Below are 24,477 nucleotides of genomic sequence, written 5' to 3' on the forward strand. Positions count from 1 at the left end.
TAGCCTGGGATCTGGGCTATAGAAAAAGAAATTCAATAATAATAATAATAATAATAATAGAATTATTAAAATTACAGACTTTAAAACTTCTTGAAACCGGAACTTGCTCCACACTCCAAGCAGTCCAAGCTTCAATAAAGATATTACGGTAGTGTTATCAAAAAATTCGGCAGTGCCGTATTATCACTTATCACTATTATCTTTTATTCTGTAGTTCAATCGGCTTTGTGTTCGTTAATTTACGTATAAACAAAATACAAATCGTAGTCGTTACTCGATACTCATCAACTGTTAAGTTTTGCGATTGCGGTGTATAGGATTAAGAATAATTAGTTACAATGGAAGAAGATACAAAAAAAATATCTTTTTCGTTTAAACAAGTATCTTCTAAACCTAAGGTAATTCCTGTACTTCCAAAAACAGAGAACGCAGTTCAGTTTATTGAATGTGTCGAAGAGAAATCAATCAAAATTGCTGGATTGGTGGAAAAGGTTGAACAAGAATTAGTTGTACCTATGCCAAAATCAACTAAACAACGACTGCTAACGAAGGAAATGAAAATCTCAATACCAAACCAACCGCAAGAGAACGGAGCGTCAACACTGGAAGAAATGGCTGTACAGGCAATATTAAAGGGCTGTAAAAAAAGAGAAGAAGGTGAAGAAGACGAAGAAGAAGATACAAAGATAGTTGAAGTACCATTGATTATCGATCCTCAGGAAGGGATGGAAATGCCTACAGCCGAAGACTATGAAAAAATACCCATCGAAAAATTTGGATTGGCCATGCTTCGAGGTATGGGTTGGAAACCTACTGAAGGTGTTGGTAAAAATTCTCAAATAATTTCTGCTAGCTTGCCAGAGATTAGGTCCAAAGGAATGGGTTTAGGCGCTGATAAATTAATTAAGTCTGTACGAAAAACACAAAGTTCTGAAGAAGAACTAATACTCAAACAAGGATCTTTTGTACAATTTAAAGTTGGAAAACTTAATGGCCAATATGGACAAGTTTGTGGTTTTGATGAATTATCCTCAAGAGTAATCGTGAAAATTTCTCGTTCTGGCGAATTAGAAAATGTAAGTGAAAATTTATTTCAATTAGTTACCAAAAGTGAATATGAAAAAAATTGTAATGTGATTAATATAAAACAATATAAAGAATATCATGATGATATAACCATGACAAGCAACAATGGAGACCAAACCCATCATCGTGAAAAAATAACTAAAGAAAACATTTACAGTGATCATCGATCTAGACACCATAAAACGAAAAAAAGCAAACATTCTAAATCACCCCATAGAAAACATAAATCTAATCACAGCAAGTATAAAAAATATAAACACAAAAGGTCTTCATCTTAATAATATACAATTAGAAATATAGATTAATTATTGATAATTACTGATGTTACTTTATTTTTTTGTAAAATCATTTTAAGGATAACTATTGTATATTTTTAAAGTTTTTTTTAGTTCAGGCAGATAGCACACTGTATGCCTGTATGGCTGTTATTTTGCTGCCATAAATTAAATAATTATGACAAAATTATTATTTACAAGTATTTAAAAGAGCGAGTTATAAGATAACTACTAACTGTAATAAAACCATGTTAAATGTCAAATTTTGATATCTATTACAAATTAATATATGTCATTACTGATCAATTAATTCCTTGTTTGGTATAAAATATTTTATTACTGAATACTGAAACATGTCAATTGTAATCCACTACCGTACTACCCTTGTTAACCACTATTTGGGTCCAAGATTAAAGGGATATTATTTTATAAAATTGCATTTAATAACTAAGCGACTTTGTGAAATCTTTTATTTTATATAATACGGTCTTAATAGTTAAAAGAATAACTGGAGTCTCTAGGTGTATCGTGACTTGAGAATATTAGCTACAAATTACAAGTACATATTATTTAGAATTTATAAATATCAGAAAATAGCTATACAAAATAAAATCATTTCCTAGTAAGTACTCATTAAGACATTAAATTATTACAAATGTTTCAAATTTCAAAACTCAAAATAACTATGTTTCACTCCTTTAATATATTATGTTAAAATGCCGTCCAAATTGTAGAAACATACAAATTAAATAGATATTTTATATTATATTAGATATAATGAATGATTAAATGTATTTATTCATTTATTACGATTGTTTACATAACAATTTTGAGGCGTTGTCAACACATTAGTATATATTTGTCGGAAACTGAGTTGCAACATATAAAATGCATTAGATATATAATTTGGCAAAATCAAATTTAAGAACATTTTTTTTTATCCCAAATAATAGTTTGATAATAGCAAATAGTAATAATTAGAACTATATATAGAAATTGTATACATTATATTATTGTGGTCAAGCCAATACAATATACTATTATTTATAATCGTCATCAAATTAATGTTTTACTGTAGGATGATAGGTAAAAGAACTGCCAAACTACTGCGGTCATCATAATTTATTATTGATCAATGCTAAGTAGTTTGCTTTTTATTTCAAGACCTTTATAAGACATACATGCCGTATGGATGGATAAAGGTGAGGTAAAGTTGTCAAACTGTGTACACAGCCATGTAAGGTTTAATTGATTAACCAAAATTAACACGTAAAAGAAATTTTCTTATTTATTTATATTACCATTGATAATGCTTATAATTTACAACACAATATAATGATAACTAATATTATCTACTACAATATTTTCTGATAGATAAAAAAAAAAAAAATAAATAAATAATTTTCAATCAACCGAACAAACTGGATTATGTAAAATCCTCTGTACAAAAATAATTGTTTTAAGTACACTAAATACACATTTAATACTCACCAAAGCCACTATCTAATATATTACTTAGAAGCTGTTAGGTAAAACAATTTTTCTTCAATACTGTTGTTTGCAATATGTTAGTTGAATAACAAAAAAATAAACAAGTCTAACCCATAGAGTAGGTAGGTATAATGTTATTATACATTATAATTTTGGTTATGGTTTAGTGAAAACAAATTTCTCAAGCTAACAAAATTATTTATTTTTATTATAATTCTTATTATCTAACCTGTCCAATCATTATAAGATTAAACTAATATTTACAAATATGATAAATTAGGCAGAACGATTATGTCATTTGTCATAATAGTAATAAATATCAATAATAATCAATGAATTGAATAAAAAAAAATTTGATTATAAAAAAAAACATTGTGAACATGTAAAAAAATAATAATACATTAACTATGTAGTATATTCAGTTGTATAATATTAATTATTTATGAGTAATTATTAAACAAACTCATGTCTATACATAGAACAATAAGCGAGGGTTTGGAGAAATGATGAACGGTAAAGTAAATAATAAATACCTACTTCATGTAATATTATATTACTCTAACACTTGCAAAAAACCATTTAATAAAATACTTACAATTATAGAAAAAATATACTGATTACTACGAAAATAAATAAAAAATTAATAATAATGTTATTGTGAACACTATTTTGTTTGTTAATTAATACTTAAATAATAATGTATTAAAAAATTTTAATTAATGACTAAAAGGAATTGATCAGTCAAAAATTGATGTAAAAGACCAATTTAAAAACTAATTTAGAATCAGACTTGTTAAGGAGGAACGTAGGGTGGGGGTTTGCGATATGACGGAGTTGATGATGGTTTTGACCTATGATTAGAGCCAACATTTGAGAAAGGCGGTGGTGGAGGTTGATATGGTGAATCCTCTGTATCGGCAAGTAAAGCTGTGGTGGCCATTGGTGGCGATCTTTGATATTCAGGTGGTGGTAGAGGTGGCTTTTCTTCTCTCATGATTATTGGTGTTTTATTTGTAGGCTCAAGTCTTTCATCCAACTCATCCTATTTTATATATAAAAAAAAAAATGTGTATCATTTAAAAAATAAATTTAATAAAAAGTATATTTCTAGACTATTTCATGGTGCACAATATTAAGAATGAATTAAAACAAGGATGCTAGCTTTCTTGGTTATATAAAAAAATTATTAACAACATTAAATTATACCAATAGATATGAAATAATGCAAAAATATTAATTTAAGTCAAATTAGATTGAAATTAAAGTCATAAGTAATAATAATAGTCTAAGGTGCCGGAGTTCTTAATCCAGTTCTACATAATGTAAGAAATAGTTTTTACATGAAAAATATTATATGGTTAATCACATATTATTCTACATAACATAATCTAAAAAAATTATGAGGATAATTCTTACTTGGAATATAACTGGAATACCACGGCTTCGGAAGCTTTGTCTTTCATCATCACCAATTCTTAACTTTGATGATGGTCGTCGTCGATACAATAAACAAGCCAGTAATCCAGCAAACAGCATCATAGCTAAAATTATGATTGCTGGAATAATAAATGTCGAAAAATACTGGTCTGAAGTATCGAATAAAAGCAAAATATTGTCATCACGAGGTGTAACATTGTTGGGCGGTTTTGGTGGGCGAACTACGGTAAATCCACCTTCACATATACCAGAAGGTATAACATGCGCTCCAACTACATTAAATGATGGTTTCATATTTTTTGTTACATTTTCAGATAACTTTTCATCTTCGTTTAATAAGACCTAAATGTGAAAAAAAATTAAACTATAATTAGCACAATAAATTAAACAAATTTTAATTTTCAGTTATATTAAGGATATCATCAGTCAACAATTACTAAGAATTGAAGGTCTACAGGATTTACTCCACACTATTGTATAGTAAAAATAATTTACTTGTCGCAATTGTAGAACTTTTTCTTCTTCACACCGATTCATTTCCAATGTTTTATTGTACCATGTCACCATTGTCATACCATTTACTGAGCTGATTCCAAGAACAACAATATTGGCTGTATCTTTATCTTTAAAAAGATTAGCTACACGTTCAACAAATAATTTTTTTAATTTTGCTGAATTATTGAATTCTTTGAACTCTGGAGTTTTGAATATCATATCAAATTCAGCTGATGGCAAAGGCTTAGTTGTATTGGGTATAGATACTACTAAACTATCGTGATTTGATCTACCTTCTCTATCAGTACAAATCTAAACCACAAAACAAACATAATATTTTTATCTTAAAACAAATTTATTGAAAAAGTTCAAAATTCTACTTTTAATATTTGGTAAAGTTAGTACAATTGGATTTAAACTAAAAATTAAATTAAACTCACAAGTTGATATTCAGAAAGGATTTTTTCACCCCACAATGGAATTCCATAGAATTCTTGATTTTTAGTGTCAAATTGTAACCAATTATTTTCTGGAACTTGTGTACGATCAATAGTCATTAATGATAATTTCAATCTACGCGAAGAACCATCTTCAGGATCATAAAATGTATCCTAAAAACAAAAATTTAGTTGTTTTATAAATAAAATATATATATTTATAGTAAAGTAATACAAGCATGATGTATACAAAAACTGTATTAACAAAGAAATTATTTACCACTGGTACGACATAAGATAATAATTGTCCATAAGTGGCATTAATGAGATCAACTGGATTGCGCAACACAGGTTGATAATTTTGACTTGAAATAAATGATGTTGAGGCACAATTACCCAATCCTTGCCAACTAAAATCTTCCAAAACAACTGAAGGGCCAAATTGTTTTCCAGATTTCATTTTATTACCTTTTTCTGGTTTTAAGACCTATAATATATGAATTAATAATTTTAACATAATCAATTAAAAATTAATCATAACAAACATACTCCTAAAATTTGAGTTATTTGTTCATTGGGACAGACTTCACGTGGCAGTGTATCGTTGGTCCAGGTAAACTGAAAGCTATGTTTATCTTTATTGGCAGCTAATACAGAGATTCTTGGCCAATCTAAGACTGTGATGTCTTTAACATTAGTTGAGTAAATTGTACTGATTCTATCAATGATATCTAAGCTCCAGTTAACTGGATGAGTCCACGCTAATGAGTCTTGTTTTAAGCGCAATTGTAAAGTTAATTGATGGTTAATAGCACGTAAGTGAGGTAACTGTTGAACAACCAGTTCTAATGTATTGTTAACAGTCAGATTCCCAGAATCTTTTGCTTCAATTACTACTTCCCATTTTGATACATGATCCTCCAAAGGTCTATTAAAGAGTTTATTAAGTATTAAAATAAATAATAACATAATAATATCAAATATTTTTTTAGTAACATACAAAGCAAGTAAGATTTGTTTTTCAGCATCAAACTCAACCCATGATAACAGTGTTGGATCTGCATTCAATAGTGCCAACTTTAAGTGTTTTACATCTCCATCTTCAGCATCATAGAATATATTGTTGGGAATTGGATATCTAATATCATAATTAAGATTTAAAATATCTTATTATATATTTTTATAAAAATCTCTTACTTAAATGGTTTTCCAGCTGTAATAGCAAGTTTGGGTAACTTATGTTTAATTATTGGTGACGTATTAGGATTTTCTCCATTTGTAGTAGTAGTAGTAGTAGTTGAAGTACTAACAGAATTCTCATTGGCTAGATCCTTTAATTTGTCTGTTCCTAAATTAGGAGTTTCAGTAGACATACTTTCATCTGGTATGATTGTTGTATCATATGAATCACCCATAACCACAGATTCCTACAATTAAAATTAATTATAAAGATGGATTGAAAAAAATGTATTAAGGTCAACACACACTACAGCAGTACAGCATTAAAATATAGCTGGACACAATTTAATGCCACGGTAAAAAATAATAGAATTCAACCGCAACCGCTGCAGTGTGTGCGGATCTTCAAACAATCGAATATGTCACATACAGATAATTGTTCGGTAGTAGGAGTAGAAGATTTTGATTCGTAGAATGAAGGTGTTGGCTGAATTGCAAAAGATTCAATAGCTCCACTTAAATCAAGAGTTGAAGGTAATTTCATGTTCTATAATTGTAAATATATTTTTTTTTTATAATAAATAAATCCAGTATAAAGCATGAATATAAGAATTAATTACTTGAACAGGTGTAGAGTTAATAATATCTTTTGGAATGTTCAATACAGATTCATCTCTACGGTGATGTCTATGATAATGGTCGGTATCATATTGATGATTTATATAAGATGGAGATGGTTCAATAATGAGTTGTCTAGTATCAGGAATAATTTCTTCTTCTTCTTCATCATCATCATTATAAGATTGAGTATTAACATTTTTGGTATCATCATAGTCATCTAATTTGACATTTCCTGAAATTGTATCTTGTTTCGCACCTGCCACCTAAAAAATTACAATTAAATATAATTTCAATATCATTTAAATGTTTATATAAATATTACTTGACGTCGGCCTCGCAAAGGATTCAATGAGTTAACTAATCTCCAACTGGTAACTGGTAACTGCAATACTTCAGATAATGTTCCATCAACAGTATTACTCTGCATTTGACGTACATGATCAATATGTTCTGGCGAAATATCACCTCCACAGCCAACCTAAAAGTAATTGGTGTTATTTTCAGCACTTAGTTTATTATACTATAACAGTATAATGTAAAATTGGACAGCATAATTTCTTACCTCCCAAAGGACAAAAGATGTATCATTGAATTGATGTTTTTTATGGGACTGGCGTTCAGATGTTACTAAATAGTCAATTAACCAAGAAGATACACTTTCTTGAGGCACTAATAGCACAGCATCCTAAGACAATATTGTATTAGTAACAATTGAATAGTTGAACAAAATTATTCTTACTTGAGGAAGACTTAAAAATCCTGCCAAATTTTTCAGTGCGATAAGCCTTTGTAAAGGTTGTATGCTCTTAAAATTCATACCAATAACAAGGCATAGCAAAATAGAATCTTCAGAATTTTTACATCGTTTCTATAAAAAGGTCCAAGTGTTTATTTGACAAATCATTTATAATTCATAGTAAAATGTATAAAATCATACTAACATTATTTCGAACATTTTTCCATTTTAGAGGCGCAACTCTGATAGAAGCTACATCAGAAACTATTCGGCGACTTTTATCTCCTGCTCTTACTAACAAATGATCACGGACATCTTCGGGTCCAGGTATTCCTTCAAGCTCACCTTTACCTTGAACTAACCAACTTGGAAGACCACCACCATCTTGACCCACAAACTAAGAAAAAAAATATTAAACTTATATTTTAAATATAATATTAGTTATTCATATATTATAAACAATTAATTTCAGACATTTCGGTAAAAAAAAAAAAATGATTTGTAATTAAGTAGTTTTATCACTATCAATAAAATAATATGATATAAAACAACTAGAAAATAACCAGTGGCTAGCCAGGATTTTAAAATGGGGGAGGGGGGGCTAAACCCAAAATAATAAATAAACATAATCAAAAATTAACAATAACAGTTCTTTTTTATATTAAGTTGATACGCCACTGAGAATAACAAATATTAACATTATTTATTACAATTTGATTGATTTACATATGCTATATGAGACAAATACTGGAGAAACTATTTTCAATAATAAAATGTAAATATGGCTTGTCAATTTTTTTATATTAATTAATATTTAAAAATGTTATGTTGAAATTTGTATGATATAAATGTATTTATGTCACAATTTCATAAAATAAATCATCTCCTTAATAAAGAATTCAATTTGAAATTTGTTCTTAACGTTTTTGTATACAATTATTAAATATATTATACTAAACGTTAAAACATAACTATTTCAGAATATAATATGTTGTAAATTACAGATCAAGAATTATTTGGAGTCATAATATTATCAACATTTAAACAAATAATACTTTTTTAAGTCTGTAAACTAATGCTATACATAGCATTGTAAAATCATAAAAACAAAAATGATTATCTAAATTCAATAATTTGTAATTACAGGAAGAGAAGACAATATTGTAACAAGCAAATAAAATATTTAACTATTTTTTATTAGATATTAGATAGCCTAGTTCAATACACATAAGTACTAATAAAACAGATTAAACACTAGGTATGCAGAATTTCTTTGTAAATGATTTATTTAGGTATTTTTTAATCTAAGAATTTGTTTAGGTGTCTAAAAATTGGTTGCTTAAAACTGATAACTTTTAGTAAGACAAATTAAAATCAGTTGGACATGAATGTGTTGCAATACAAAGTTGTTATATTGAAAAAAGATTAAAAATTGCTTATTTGAGATTATATTTTAATTTGTAATTAAATTCATTTTATAATAATCAAGTAATTGTAATTTAATTACAGTTTAACAATTTGGTTTATTTATTGTATAGAGTACTTCTTAGAATATTTATTATTATTATTTTAATATCTAGCAAATAATGATTTGTAATTTATTATTTGTTCATAATAAGTGTTGACAACACATATTTATTTAAAACAGTAGTGATATACATGTATATTTTATATATATTAATGATTTATGTCACCAAAAATTGCGTTTGGGCATGCCAATAAGTCTTATTTTAAAGACTAACTAGTATTTAAAGATGATAATTTTTAATTTCTAATTTGAACAAATCGACATAATAAATAAGTCGAAACACAAAAATGAATTAGAGACAAATAAGTACCGAATCATATTGCATTTGGTTGGTTTTTGGACACACTATTTAGTCATATTGTTTGAGTTTGTTCGATATATATTTTACGGCCTAGTAAAAACGGACTTACGTCAACGGGACCGGTGTTGTCGATGACCGAGTCATGAGGTATTTTGAAGTAGAACAACTTGCCGACAGTGGCCACGGGCTCCGGGATGCTCCACCATTTGTGTTTGACGTCGCCGGACTTGTGTGCGGACGCCAGACACAGCAGAAACGCAACAGCTGCGAGACCCTTCATTTGGACACTGGAAACAAACACAGAGCGTCGGTTACATAAACGAACGTGAAAAACATGGTGAGACAACAAAAAAGCAACGGGTCGGCCAGTTGTGTGCGTGGGCAGTGGATAGCAGGCGCGACAGATGGTCCGACGGGGCACTGGGTAGGGGGGGGGACGTGATAAAACTCGCCGCACACCCACACACGGGGGCGCGAACAACTGGCCGACACGGTACCCGCCGACGGGATCCAGGGCGTCCGACCAGCCGTCCGGCGGTTCGGCGGACGTCCGGTATCCGGAAAAGGGCGAAATGACGCCTTTTCATCGTTACTTACTGTCTGCGTGCGATGCTATTTGAACGCGAAACCGTGTGCTGTGAAAATCGCTGCGACGACGATACGCCGCGTACGGCTAATGCGTGGCGGTTGACGTCGGACGGCCGATTTTCCGGTCGCGGTCACCGCGCCAATAACACAACGGAAGAACGTAACAACGGCAATGAAAGTAATAACACGGCGATGAGAGAGAAAAAAAAAACGAACGCCGTGCGCGTGCGACGTGTGTACGGTGACTGCGGCGGCAGCGGACCAGCGGAGTGCACGGACGGTCGCGAGTTACGAGCGTTGAGAGTAGGCGGCAGCGGATTCAGCCGCGGAGCTTGCGTGGGAAGACTGGAACACCGATATTACAGTGCATTACCATAGCCAATGGATCGTCTCCAGTGTCTCGGACGATGATAACGTCAACGTTACCACCTCCGTGACAACGATTTCTTGTGACGACCGCCACAGCGTAAAAAATTAATATTAATAACATGTTGTTGCCGTTCGACAGCCGTCGAATACCGCCGGTGTAGCCGACTGACGCTCCTAGATCGCGCGCGGCGTACCGAAAAACCGTAAAAAAACTTTTGGTACAGGACTGGAGAACGGTGTACGTATTACACGTCCGTAGAACTCAGACCAATAAGGGCGCCCGCAGGTAAAATCTCAAGGGGGGGGGGGATAGTCTTAATTTTTATTAATAATCAAACACTTCTAATTTCTATTCATGTATTAAGTTTGTTTTAAAAAAATGATTAAAGGTAATATAATAATTAATATTATATTTCACAGTTTACACTTATCTAGTAACTGTTAACTAATTGAACACGAATTATAAAATTGATTTTATTTTTCCGAATTTATAACTTTTTCAGATAAATTGAGTTCTTCGATTTTTTTCTATTTAAACTTAACCTACATCAGTGGCGGCTCGTGGGGTTCGTTGAAGGTGGGGCACAAATATTTCCTTCTTTTTCCACTATGAGAACTTTGAACTTACCATCAATTCCTGTTGATTTTTTAAATGAAATAAAAATTTTAAACCTTATACTCTTATAAAGTATCTTGCAAATAAATGACAGTACAAAAGTACTAAACGTTTAATAAAATAAACAAAACACACTTAACAGAATTATTAGAATGAACAAATAATAATTAATTGTTATCTTATCATGTTTTCAAAACCGGCGACGGTCGACAATAACAATACGAAGGCAATAGAACCGACAAAATATTATAAATTGTAATAAAAATAGAATTCGGGCACAATCGGATTGTGCCCGGCAATGCCGTATTAATTCGTGTCGAAAAGTGGGGGAAATCTAGTACTGTTGATCGGATTATCAATGCGATATTATATTATATTATATTATTATTATATTATTTTATATTATTATTATGTATATATAGTATACACGTACCGTATCTAGGAGCACCCGTATTTGATAAAACATTGTTTTCGATAATATTCAAACTACCAAGTACCAACTTATATCATGATGGAAGAAATACTTATTCAATATTAATTTTAATAATTGAATATACATTTTTCTTCTTTCTTCTCAATTTCTTAGGTGGGGCACGTGCCCGTGTGCCCTATAGCACGAGCCGCCACTGACCTACATAATCCGGATAAATGATTCTCATACATTGTTGAACGCAACCAGGTTTTAACACGACGTAATGCGCTGAATGTCCTTTTCATACTACACGTTGTTGGTGGAATAGTCATATATATATATATAAAATAATACTTCTCTTCAAAGTAGGATAAAATTTACAATCATCGTATCAAATATCAATACACCTTGGTACCAATAATGATTTTTTGGATTTTAGAATATTTAATTTGGATATAATTATTTTAATTAGCAGGAAAGCTTGGGGGGGAGTTCTCCCCCTGCCACCCTTGCGGGCTCCCTTGACTCAGACGTTCAAGTTTCGGCAAAACTTTAGCGTTTATCCGTCGTTCTATTTCCCATACTTTCAAGTTTCCACTATGATTGTGTTTTAGGTTTAATTGCATTGTATTTGTTTTATTTATTCTATTTCGTGATGCTAATTGTATCAGATACTAACGTACTATTGTACGTTAATAAACTTTTACTCCATTAGCTATTGCCTGTGGGTGACAGTTCTTTGTAAAAAATGAATAGGAACTGCACTATCAATGTTTTCATTCTCAATAGAATAGATTTTTGGAATAGCATAGCAGTTATATCTGAATCGCGCTGTTTAAATATTGTAAATTATTTAATTATTTATCTGAACGATCAGTAAATTGTCAACCATTGTCGATGTTAATTTGATTTGTAATTGTATTTATACATAGCTAGGTATGTAAAAAAATAAAAGATCTATATATTATGGTTAGTATAGAGTCTGCACGTGACGCAATTTACAAAAACAATATAAAATTCCTTGTATTTAAAATCACGAAAATTTTTTGAAAAAGTCAATACTTCTGAATATCGATGAGTATAATATTTCGGTAAAAAAATCTTACTGTTTATTCCAAACATATGAGTATGTGGTGACCCCGTCGCGTACAAAAAACATTAATAATATAATATTATAAGTAATTAACCGGTGTTCTTGTTTTTTTTTTTTACGAGATCCATCGTCATTAATAAGTCATTACCTATGTACACTTTATATGCTATAATAATTTATTTATATATCGTACGTGGTACGTATAGGTACCTACATTACCTCCATTATGTACATACATATAATATTAATATTATATTTTGCGAATATAATTCTATTCTTCGTGCGTCTATACACCCGTGACCGATTTCTAAATTATAATTACGCGACGATTACACAATGTTCAACGCGCGTAATTGTAATACAACACATAATCAGCTATGTAAACGTTAAGAAACTTCGATCGTGTTATTAATATTATTATATGGCCACGCATGGGTATACAACAATAATTAAATAGTTTCAAAAGGTCGACGGCTGAATGTCGGCCACTCCGTACACAATACGTTGTGTGCAGTATTAAGCAGCAACAATTATTATAAGTAATCATATATGGGAAATACGACATAAGTACGACTGTCCCGAGGCCGACATAAGAAGTCTTCTGACGGCGATGCCGATTCGCGGGCGAACCGTTTTACAGCACGTCCGACGTCGTCGCAATACACCGCGTCGCCGGCGGAATCATTACATTTGTACGCATTGCGACATAGCGACATGTGGAACGTCCGCAGCTACCGCAACGACAGCACCGCAGCTGGCCGGCCGTTCGCCGCCGTGGCGGTCTGCTGCTTGCTGTCGTCGGTGGCCGGCCCGTTGGCGCCGCGGCCAGTCGACGGCGTGAGGGTGTTGGCCGTGGAAACGATCGCGGGCAAGAGCCACTGGAACTTCATGCGGGCCGTGCTCAGATCGCTCACGGACGCCGGGCACGCGGTCACCGTGTTCACGCCGTTCCCGGACGGCGAGCGGGACAACTACACGGAGGTGGACACGTCCGCGGCGTTCCGCATGAAGCTCGACGTGGACCTGGCCGAGGTGCTGGAGAAGTTCGTCCGGCCGTCGTCTATACTGCCGCTGATCGTCACCGTCAGCCGGTCGCTGTGCGACGCCATATTCCAGGACGACCGGATGAAGGCCGCGATGCGACCGCGCGCCGACGGCGCGGACGGCGGCGGCGACTACGACGTGGTCATCGTCGAACCCATGGGTTCGGAGTGCGTCTCGCACGCGGCCACCGTTATGGGGCTGCCGCTGGTGTTCGTCGTCCCGTCGCCGATGATCAGCCACTTCGAGGGCGCGTTCCTGGGACACGTCCCGAACCCGGCCGTCGTGTCCCACTTTATGGCCGACCACGCGGTGCCCCGATCGTTCGTTCAACGGTTCGGCAATGCTATCCTGTTGGCGTACAGCGTGTTCGCAGTCCGGTACACTGAGTGGTCGCAAAAGCGCGACGCCGCCACAGCGCCGAGACCGTACGATGTACTGGCACCCGTCCACCCGTCCGCGGTGTTCGTCAACAGCCATTTCGCCACCGAAGCCTCCAGGCCCACACCGCCGAACTTCGTGCACGTCGGAGGACTGCACTTGGAAAAGCCTAAGAGCTTGCCGCACGTACGTGATCCTACACATGACACATTATGCGTGATCTAAAAAATATTCAGTCTTACCCCCCCCTCCCTTCTTGAAAAAAATAGAAAAACTTAAAGAAAAGTTAAACGTTTTGAGATTATCAAGTTCGTTTTATTATAGTCCAATTAATATTAACATATTAATATAACATGTCCCTCCTAGCTGTATTTCCGAAACCCCATTTCAATCCGAATTCAGGAGCAAAATATTTCGTATTACCTGCGTTTAAAAAGAAACATATCGTTTTATATATATATATAACATCATTAATTAGTTATACGATATATTATTCTTTATAATTTTACTTTGTTTTTAAAATGCCGATTTTTTCCAATAGAGATTTATTTTTTTGGGCGTCACCGATACAGTGCGCGTTAACTTATATATACCATTGTTTATAGACAGTATAGAACGAGGATTTCCAATGCACCGTGTCGTGTTCCATAAAATCAATAATAAAATGTCAGTAGCTCGTGTTATGCCTGTAATAAATAGCTCATTATATAAAATGTACGTATCGCAACAAAAAAATTTGAAATTCGACAAAATATAATCAGGTAAATAATACATTATAATTTATACTGTCTATATCCGATGCTAATACGAGTATAAATATATTTACTCAATAGAAATATAATACAAAATACATCATACAGATTTATATGATCTAAAATGGCGAAAATCGTTTAAGACCCGGGAAAATGTTTGTATTATTATAATTAAAGGATTGAAAATTATGGGGACTGAAATCAGTGATGTAGCCGCAGAAAGCGCGTTACAAGCGACGTATAGCTGCGTTATAAAAGTACAGCCGTATAGGACATAGGCAGAAATCGGGTGGGCTTGAGGGAACTAAACCCCCCCCCCCCAAGAAGTTTAAAGTACAGGTTTTAGCATTGTATTGGTGTAATGAGTATGTATTGCTTAGCTCGGGAATGACCTGTTAAACATAGAATATTCAGGGAAGAAATTATAGTTTCTTTTGAATATATTATAAATTTATAACCGTAATTCGGGATCATGATGGGTATTCAGGATTTTAATTTTACAAATAAGTGTAGATTGGTGTAATAATTATCAATAGATAAAAGTTTATTCCTACTTACAAACGCAGTGTCACAGTTTACCAAATGCGGGGCTGTCTCGGAATTCTACAGGTCAGCATTTATGATAGGTGATCGCAGAGAACTGGCGTTCTCTTATATATTGAAATTCGGCTGTAGCCTTACAATAATAAATGTAGGACAAAGCCCACACTAATACGACTTAATATCTATAATCAGCACAGGCACGTACGCAGAAAAAAGTTTTGGTGGGTATTTTTGAAAATCAGTTATAGAAAAAGTAGAACTTTTTTTTAATAAACATACGAAATTTTTTTATGAAAACTAGCTATACTTGCCTAAGAACAATGTCTACTTTTTTTAGTATAAACATTGATATAAAGGAAAATTACAATACTAAATCTTATTTTCGCGAAGTCTTAGCCATTATGTTAAGAACATCTTCATTAAGAATGTTAAGTCTTTCGAAGACTATAATCGTTTAAAAGTTTTATCATATATATTGAAAAAAATTAATGATATACATACGATCAAAAATTAATTAGTGTAAATCGAGTGACGAGTGTTTGGTATACTCAAAACCATATTGTATCGTTTTGGTGCGTAAAATGTACGGCCGCCCGACGAGTCACAATTCGTCTAACGTCTTGGTATGTAATTTGCATTGCCATCACATATATAATACATATGTGAGTCAGCTTCGTGTGTTATTGGCGGCGTATCAGCTTCGTTAGGAATACCTACGGCCCGTCAAATTCACTAATACCGGACGACGCATCACATCGAAATCGCGCGTCTTCGCCGGTGATGCAAACGCCGGCCGGTCACCTCGTAATTGTTCCGTTGTGCTTATTATTATTGTTATCAATGAAGTATTGACGTTAATATCACGTGTAGTCCGTGACCCGATGTCAGCGATGTTACCACAGTATTTTGATACATAATTAATATATATATCGTCACCATCACGGCTGCAGTCAGGAGGATATTATGTATAAGTGGATCTCGTTCAGTACCGCCGTGTCACTGCAATTAGACATTGTCACTACATTCAAAGACATGTTGACCATTGGTTGTATCTTCCCGCAATCCGTTATGGCACACGAGATTTGTTTTTTTTTTTCACTCTTAACATGTTGTTGAGACGTCTCCGACACCGACATCGTATTTTTGTACGATCGCAAAATACCATTTTTGCGATTTTGATCGGCTGCTTTATCGATCACCGTATCATTTTTATGCGCCTTCGATTGCGTTCAGCGGTTCGTCAGCCTCCGTCGGCCGTGCCGTGACAGACAAACGCCGTACACCGGGACGTTTTTGTTTTGACACGCGTCCTAGTGCGCCACCGCTTCGTGGCAACCTACTCGACGTTAGTACGACGCTTTAGTACGTTTTTAACGTTTGTATGGTCGTCGTCCGGCTTCTTCGCCGGCCGTCAACTTTTATGCCGCTTGTCGTTACATACCTTTACGCGCGATGCAGTACATTCTCGCTCTAACCATACCGTTATCCATGACGTTTCGTGTCCATCGAGCAATCGGTCGCATTGTTACATAACGGTTGATTGTCGATCTCTTGTAAACTAGTAACGATTGCTATAACTGTTATTGGTGCCGTTAATAAGGTAGCACCGTTGTCCACTCCGGTACCGCTTAGAATACAGCCGTCGGGCCGCGCGATTGTAAAAGGCGGGCGCCGTTCGGCTGGCCGCCATGCACAGTGGGTCTAACGCGTACATAACCGAGCATGCGACACCCGTGAACTCGTCACTCAATGGACAACGCGCGTTGGTGACTTATCGCCAGACTCCGTGCCTCCTCTTTGTCGGGGGTACCTACTCACTGTCGTCCTATCCGACGGTTTCAACTAAGAACTGCAATTTTACGTACGTCGTCGGTTCGTCAACTGCTGTATCTTCAATCCACGAAATCCGTTGTATTGCGATAATGATAATATACGATGGTCGATTACCGATGATTTCGTTAATAATAACAGTGAGTCGGTGTATTCGATTTCATTGATGTCGACTGATCCGTAGACTGCAGCCATTTACTCTTGTGTGGTGTTTGACGTTTGAACTCTGAATTGCAAATGAACTAAATTCTGGTTTCGCCCGATGCCTTCCAGACGACGAGTACAACGTTTTATATATAAAATATTTATACGTTGATAGTTATGATTAAAAATATAGTATGTTGATGATCTAAGCATTTTTTTTCTATGATCCTATAATATGCTATGATCTTAGCTAAAAATTCGTTTCATGCTTCTTTTATTTAGAGTATACTAATTTAATTTTGCATTTTTCTGTTCTTTAAAGTCATTTTTTTAGGTATATCAAATTAATTTTTTTATAGTGTTTGAAGTTTATACACGAGACATTTTATCAAATCTTAGATTCAAAGAAAATTAATTGTATCTTTAAAAAAATTTTAACTAAATTATAATTTATTTTTAATAATTATATATATTTTTTACAGTAGATTAAACTTAAAATATAAATGTATATTATTGTTTATTCATTTTATAACTATTTTTTTTTTGCTCTGATATCTATTATCACGCGTCCACATCTATAATAATAATTATTATTTTTAAATTAAGTTTCTTCATTTGTTTAAGTAGCTTTTTAAGGTCATCAACACCCTTCTCTAGGATGCTAGAGTCATATTCATGTATATTGATACAAAAACAAAAATACAAACTAAGTATCATCATGTCCGTTGCTTTATAGAATAGTAAATAATTATTGATTTTAAAATCTCATGATATCTCTGAATTTATCATGAACTATATTATAATGGGTTTTATAAAATAATAACATTAAAAAGTATATTTGTATGTACCACAACATTAAATTATGATAATTGATAATTATTGAAGTTCATCCATAAACGGCACAAACTAGTTTCATGTATTAATTGTATTAAAGTTTTATTCGTCCGTCTAAAAGGTTTTATATATACAAGTATAGTTATGGTATTGTATCACTATATTTACTCATTTTTTTTTATAGGATATATTAGAATTCATCAACGAGTCATCTAATGGAGTAATTTACTTTACTTTTGGTTCGGTCGTGAAAATGTCAACAATGCCGGATTATATTCAAAAATCATTTAAAGATGCATTAGCTCAAGTCCCTCAAAGAGTTTTGTGGAAATATGAAGGTGAAATGGAAGATGTACCACCGAACGTGATGATAAAAAAATGGTTTCCTCAACGTGACATACTTTGTAAGATTTTTGATTAATATTTATATAATATTCTGTATAATTTCGGCTTAAGAACTCAAAAAATATTAATTTTTTTTTCTAGTGCACCCTAAAGTAAAATTATTTATCAGCCATGGAGGTATATCTGGAGTTTATGAAACTGTGGACGCTGGCGTTCCAGTTCTCGGATTTCCGTTATTTTATGATCAACACAGAAATATTGCCAATTTAGTTGATGCTGGAATGGCGATTTCTATGGAACTATTATCTGTATCTACAGATATTGTTTTAAATTCTATTTTGGAACTGATTAACAATGAAAAGTAAATACTATACCGTCTATATCTATACATACATAGAGTAAATATTATAAATTATAATTATTAATCGTCGAATCTGATTTACATAAATACATTATAATATTATATAATTATATAATAATAAATAATAATATATGTAATATGTATTTAATGGACAATTATATATAATTTTATAGATACTCTATAAATGCTAAAATCACATCTGAACGATTTAAGGATCGACCGATGTCGCCAGAAAAATTGATTGTTTATTGGACTGAGTATATACATCGTCACAAAGGAGCATCACACTTGAAATCACATGCACTTAATTTAACGTGGTACCAATACTTTCTTTTAGACGTGATTGCTGCAATATTAATTTTAAGTTTGATAATTTTGTTTGTGTGCTATACCATTATTAAAATTATTTACAAGAACAGCCTAAAGTATTTGTATAATTTTAAACCAAAATCTGAGTAACTGTCTAGCCATTTTAACTTCGAGTATAAATACTTGTACCTATATACAAAAAACTAATTATTTTTACTGCAACGCAGTTAACAATAAATTATATATTCATTATAGTCTTATGGATATATTCAATTAGACTTAAAACAAATAATATTTACAATTTTAAAAATTTAGGTAACTTACCATTTTGATACATGTTTAAAATTACATCTTCCTGTACTATTTTTAATAATAAGAATTGTATTTGAAAATAATTTGGTGTTATATTTATTACAATGTTTATACACCTTTATCAGATTTAATTCTTTTTTGATTTTTTTATGCATATTTAATATGCATTTCATTATTAGGAGTATATTTTATTCTTAAAATTCTAAGTAGGCGGAAAAGTGAGTATCGCTCTATTTTATAGTAGACGTCTAAGCTTTAATTGTATATAATATATATTATAATAAATTAATACATAATATTTTATGTAATAAATTCCTATAGGTGCATATCTATTGAATCTTACATAGTTACATGGGTATGATACCTTCTTATATTTTCTTACGAGTAATAAGAGCCTGAAATTGCAAATTATTATAAGTTGTAGGTTCCTAAAATGTAGCTTATAGTTATACAATTATAATTTTTCTATTACTTATAATATCCTAAAAATGATTATTTTTTATAAATAAATTAACATTATTAAATGCTCAGTTACACAATTATTCTTATTTTATTTTTTTTAAATTATTTTTTTACCTAGTGCTGGCAGAAATATGTTTTATTCTCAGTAAAATATTACTTGGAAAGTTTGAAGGTATAATAACTTTAATATAATAATCATATTATTTAGTTCATAGATTTTTTGGCTGTCACAGAAATATAGGATACAATACTATTTTTCAAAAAGTTTTAAAATTAGATGAGTTTCAAAAAATTATTATCGATTTAAAAAATATATATCACCTACCTAGAAAATTGTAGTAAACAGGCATATAGATACAAAAAATATAATTAAAATGTAAAACAATTTAAAATAGTAAATACTATTTAATTAATAGTAATATTATTAATTTTAATATATTATAATTTATAATAAAGCATTTCAGCTAGGTATCGATTTTTACAGCAGATGTCTGATAACTAGAAAATTATACTCTAAATCATCATCTTCATAGTTTCAGACGATAATAACATTAAAATATAAGAATACAACCAACTTCATGACAACAATGTTTTGTAATGACCGAAACAATGTATAAGTCAAGGCGGATTTATAAATTTACCTTGGTGCAATAATACTGTTCCCGTACGATAACAAATACCACCCATACAGTCAACTAATGCTCCTAGATCGCGTATGTTGTACGACAAATCGTAATAAAACATATATGTCCTCAAACTAGAATTCCCTGTTGGTTTTGCATTGGCGTTTGTCGTAACTGTACTCTTAAAAAAAAAAAAAATAATCAATCGTCGTTTGTTCAAATCCGCACATTACAATAATTATTTATTTAATTAGATTTCATACAAAAATACTGGGTCTCACTGAGAAGTGAGGAGACTCCCAACTCATACGTGAACGCACAGGTGATTATTCAAATTGAGTAAAAAGTAAATCGTAACATACATATAGAAATACAGTAAGAAACGTAAATACAATTTATAGCAATACGTAAGTGTATAATATTATAAGACAGTATATAAAAAATAAATTGACAGATAATGAAATAGACAATCTATGATTAATAATGTTTAAAAATTATTATAAACACGATATATCGTTAAATCAAGAAACGACACACTTTATAGACAAATATAAAATAAATGATCTGCAAACTGTTTATTTGTTCAAGGTTGTTTTGTCGAATAACCGACACTTTATAATGAACTTATTATTATAATATTATGCGTAACAAATTGTATATGCTTTAATAACTTGCTTAAAAATTAAAATAGGGCATATAACACAGATAATATTCTTATCTTTAAGTTCGATAATAGGTCATTTCACTCTATTGTTTATAAAAGGTTACTGCAAAAAATTAATTTATTCTAATCTTAAAGCTACATCACGAAATCGGTTTTACTAAATATAAAATTTACTGTCGAACCTTTGTAAGACAGAGCAACACGAGCAGATGTGCGTTCTTTTATAATAAATATATTTTTAAAATAAATATTTACATAATTATTCATAAATATTTAAATAAAAAAAATGTAAAATAAATTACCACTAGATAAGGTATACTCGTCACAATAAATTGTTTTGTTAAAAGTTACAATATCAATTTCGTCTACTTTGTATTACAGATCAAGCACTATTTTAAAAATAATATTAGAATCTTAAATGACTATAGATATATAGAAAAATGAATAATATAATGATAATGACTTTAGTAATTATACTAAAGTGCTAATGTTATAGACCTGATAATATATCAGGTCTATAGCTAATGTATTTACATTTTACACATTACACGTATAATACATAGGTAGTCAATTAAATAATTTTATTGTTGAATATACTCTTTATAAAACAAATAATGGAATATGGGATACAATTGATTACTGCATCAATGAAAGTATTACACAACTTGTGGTCTGCAAAAAGTCTAAATGATCCTTATTATTTTATTAAAATGTATTATATTTGTATATAATATACACGTAGCCATTTTTAATTAAAACGTTTATATTATGTTATTGTGTCTTATCATTAGGCTTAAGTATCAATTCTTTTTTGTATAGGTATTACCTATTAGGATAATACATTTGGGTTTAGGATTTACATATGTTTTAAAAAATTACGTAATATGTTAATATACTACAAAAATATAAAAATAAACTCTATATCACTAGCACAGTATGTTATATATATCAATATTTGTTATAAAAAAAAAAAAATTAAAATATGCATTTATGAAAAAGATTTACAGAACATAAAACGTGATCGCAAAAATCAGTAGATAATAACCAAAAAATAAAATAAAATCTTTTCGTTTACAAAAAATAAAACTTAGAATTAATAACAAAAAATAATATAAAATAAATTTAAGTATAATGGAATTTTGCAAATAAACTCAATGATGTGAACAATATAAATAATGAAATATGCAGTAATTTTCACAAGCTCTAGAATTTGTAAAAATTTGAAAAATAAAAACAGCATATCTTCAGTAAATGAAACGAATTTCTATCTTAACTAACTGGACTAACTAATTGGACTTGTCAAAAAAATATGCAAAATGATCCAACATCCTAACATTCATAATAATGTCTCTAAATCACTCCATACAGCAAAACGGTACTCACTTGCTCACCTTTTTTATAAACGTTGATCCGATGTCGTATATACACATATAATGTATAACTTTTTAGTTTTTGGATGAACACAACTACCTAAATATTATATAATATTGTATTTTGTATCGACAAAAACATAATCCTAACGTTATTGTTTTATTTATTTTTTTACAGAATATATAGTTACCAACCCTTTGCGTCATTGTTTTTCGTTTATTAATGATTGACGCGATAATATGTTGCAGGGTCTGCTTACCTATATATACTCCTCTACTTCCACACAGCGGTAGTACCACGTGAATTTACAGGGTAATTCGCAGAGTATACTTACCTCGGAAACCTAAACATTATATTTTAAAATAGTTAAATTTTTTTATGCCATCAAAAATTTTGTCCTGTTGATATATTTTTTTTCAAAATTTTAATCAGTAGTTTTTTTAGTTATTTAACGTTGTGTACTAAAGTCTAAGGATAATAGATTTGAAATATTTTATGAGAGATTAGTCTTATAAAACAATTTTTAAGGATTACAGATTATCCTTAGTGCGTATATTATATACATTTAAATAACCCTGAAAAATTTTGAATTAAATTCATCAACATTTTTATAAAAATCATTTACTTCATAATATTTATAATAAAAAAGGTTGATCATCATTTGAAAAAAATAAATTTGTATAGTTACACAAATACAGAACACTCCTTAGATAGTATAAAAAAAGAAAGATATTCTAAAATATAATTGTTTTTAACTGACAAATATATCTAAAAATTCCAAAAGTTAAAATTTGGTTAAAATAATTATCAAAGGATAAACAAAAGTAAGCATACTTGGTGAATCACTGAATCACCTTTTATATATTTAAAAAAAATATGTATATATATATATAAGTACATGTTCTTATGTAAGACCGGTAAGTGAGTAATTAGGATTTGATATACCAAAATCCATAAACCTACCTATAACCTACCTATATAATACAATATTATGATATATTATTAATATTATATAATATATATACATATATATATAGATGTCTGATACTATTATGTATACCAAAATACCATTAGTTTATATGATATATTATACAGTGTCTCTTCACTGATAAACTACCGCAGCTGCGTACATACAATACAGCTTTATAATATGTGAGCGTGTATACGAATACTATATACAGAGTGATTCACTGAACACACTTCTTACGTCTTTCAATTCTTTAATAAGATCCATTAAATGTAATATTCTGACTTTTAAATTTACTAAAAAATGATTATTTTTTAAATACCTACTTGAATTATTTTTAAACTATTTAAGGAGTATCACGTAGTGGTATACACTTTATTTTATTTTTAAATGCAGAAAACAAGGATTAGGTTAAGATACTTTCTTTTTTACTGTAAATTATTGAATGTAAAATTTTATAAACACGATCTAAATCAAATTTCGAATGGATATAATGTCTGAAATTATAGAATTATAGCCCTTATTAAAAATGGTTTTACATAAAATATAAAATATAATGTAGTAAATATGTAAATTTAGTCTATAATTCATTATATCCAAGAAAAAATATATTTTGTTACAAATTATATACTCTTAAAATACTGATATTGCTTTAATTTTTAAATAATCAAGCTTTTAAGTCTCCTATATAATTTTTAAATCTATTGTATCATAGACTATATTATCCATATATATTATACAGTACAAATAAAGTTTAATTATTCAGAAATTATACTCATTCGAATTTCAATTTATAATAAATATAAGTAACATAAGAATATATATTATATTAGTGTCATTGTCAAAAAAAAAATCACCCATTTTTAACTATTTA

At 31.0% G+C, this 24,477-nt stretch overlaps 3 protein-coding genes across 4 annotated transcripts; 2 read left to right on the forward strand and 1 right to left on the reverse strand.

Moving 5' to 3' along the window:
• Nucleotides 1-204: 204 nt before the first annotated feature.
• Nucleotides 205-1,401, forward strand: LOC113553337 (G-patch domain and KOW motifs-containing protein). Its single transcript, XM_026956621.1, has one exon. The coding sequence runs from the start codon at nt 339-341 to the stop codon at nt 1,362-1,364; it is 1,026 nt and encodes a 341-aa protein (XP_026812422.1). The 5' UTR covers nt 205-338; the 3' UTR covers nt 1,365-1,401.
• A 1,299-nt stretch (nt 1,402-2,700) lies between these two features.
• Nucleotides 2,701-10,615, reverse strand: LOC113551431 (dystroglycan). 2 transcript variants are annotated; one of them, XM_026953673.1, is made up of 16 exons: nt 10,184-10,615; nt 9,696-9,873; nt 7,963-8,154; nt 7,761-7,889; nt 7,584-7,706; nt 7,344-7,499; nt 7,021-7,284; nt 6,831-6,947; nt 6,419-6,648; nt 6,222-6,359; nt 5,771-6,149; nt 5,502-5,708; nt 5,225-5,395; nt 4,785-5,096; nt 4,269-4,631; nt 3,646-3,894 (listed from the first exon to the last, which is right to left on the reverse strand). In XM_026953673.1, exons 2-16 carry the CDS (start codon nt 9,864-9,866, stop codon nt 3,646-3,648), a joined length of 3,201 nt encoding a protein of 1,066 aa, XP_026809474.1. In that variant the 5' UTR covers nt 9,867-9,873; nt 10,184-10,615. The 2 variants fall into 2 exon arrangements, with proteins under 2 accessions (XP_026809475.1, XP_026809474.1); XM_026953674.1 differs by lacking the exon at nt 10,184-10,615 and having other exon boundaries at nt 2,701-3,894; nt 9,696-9,866.
• Nucleotides 10,616-13,378: 2,763 nt separating this feature from the next.
• On the forward strand, nt 13,379-19,355 carry LOC113552573 (UDP-glucuronosyltransferase 2C1-like). The gene is made up of 4 exons (XM_026955432.1): nt 13,379-14,272; nt 18,374-18,593; nt 18,676-18,895; nt 19,069-19,355. The coding sequence occupies exons 1-4, from the start codon at nt 13,379-13,381 to the stop codon at nt 19,352-19,354; spliced, it is 1,620 nt and encodes a 539-aa protein (XP_026811233.1). The 3' UTR covers nt 19,355.
• Nucleotides 19,356-24,477: the final 5,122 nt, after the last annotated feature.

The sequence above is a fragment of the Rhopalosiphum maidis genome, chromosome 2, assembly GCF_003676215.2.
Source record: "Rhopalosiphum maidis isolate BTI-1 chromosome 2, ASM367621v3, whole genome shotgun sequence".
In the NCBI taxonomy this organism is placed as follows: Eukaryota; Metazoa; Arthropoda; class Insecta; order Hemiptera; family Aphididae; genus Rhopalosiphum; species Rhopalosiphum maidis.

Excerpts from the sequence above, each read along its gene's own strand:
- LOC113551431 (XM_026953674.1), bottom strand. The coding sequence starts at position 9,866 with ATGAAGGGTCTCGCAGCTGTTGCGTTTCTGCTGTGTCTGGCGTCCGCA. Across the intron at positions 7,707-7,760 it reads GATTTTTAAGTCTTCCTCAA|GATGCTGTGCTATTAGTGCC; the intron begins GTAAGAATAATT and ends ATATTGTCTTAG. Across the intron at positions 5,709-5,770 it reads AAATAACTCAAATTTTAGGA|GTCTTAAAACCAGAAAAAGG; the intron begins GTATGTTTGTTA and ends CATATATTATAG.
- LOC113553337 (XM_026956621.1), top strand. The coding sequence starts at position 339 with ATGGAAGAAGATACAAAAAAAATATCTTTTTCGTTTAAACAAGTATCT.
- LOC113552573 (XM_026955432.1), top strand. The coding sequence starts at position 13,379 with ATGTGGAACGTCCGCAGCTACCGCAACGACAGCACCGCAGCTGGCCGG. Across the intron at positions 14,273-18,373 it reads AGCCTAAGAGCTTGCCGCAC|GATATATTAGAATTCATCAA; the intron begins GTACGTGATCCT and ends TTTTTTTTATAG. Across the intron at positions 18,896-19,068 it reads GAACTGATTAACAATGAAAA|ATACTCTATAAATGCTAAAA; the intron begins GTAAATACTATA and ends ATAATTTTATAG.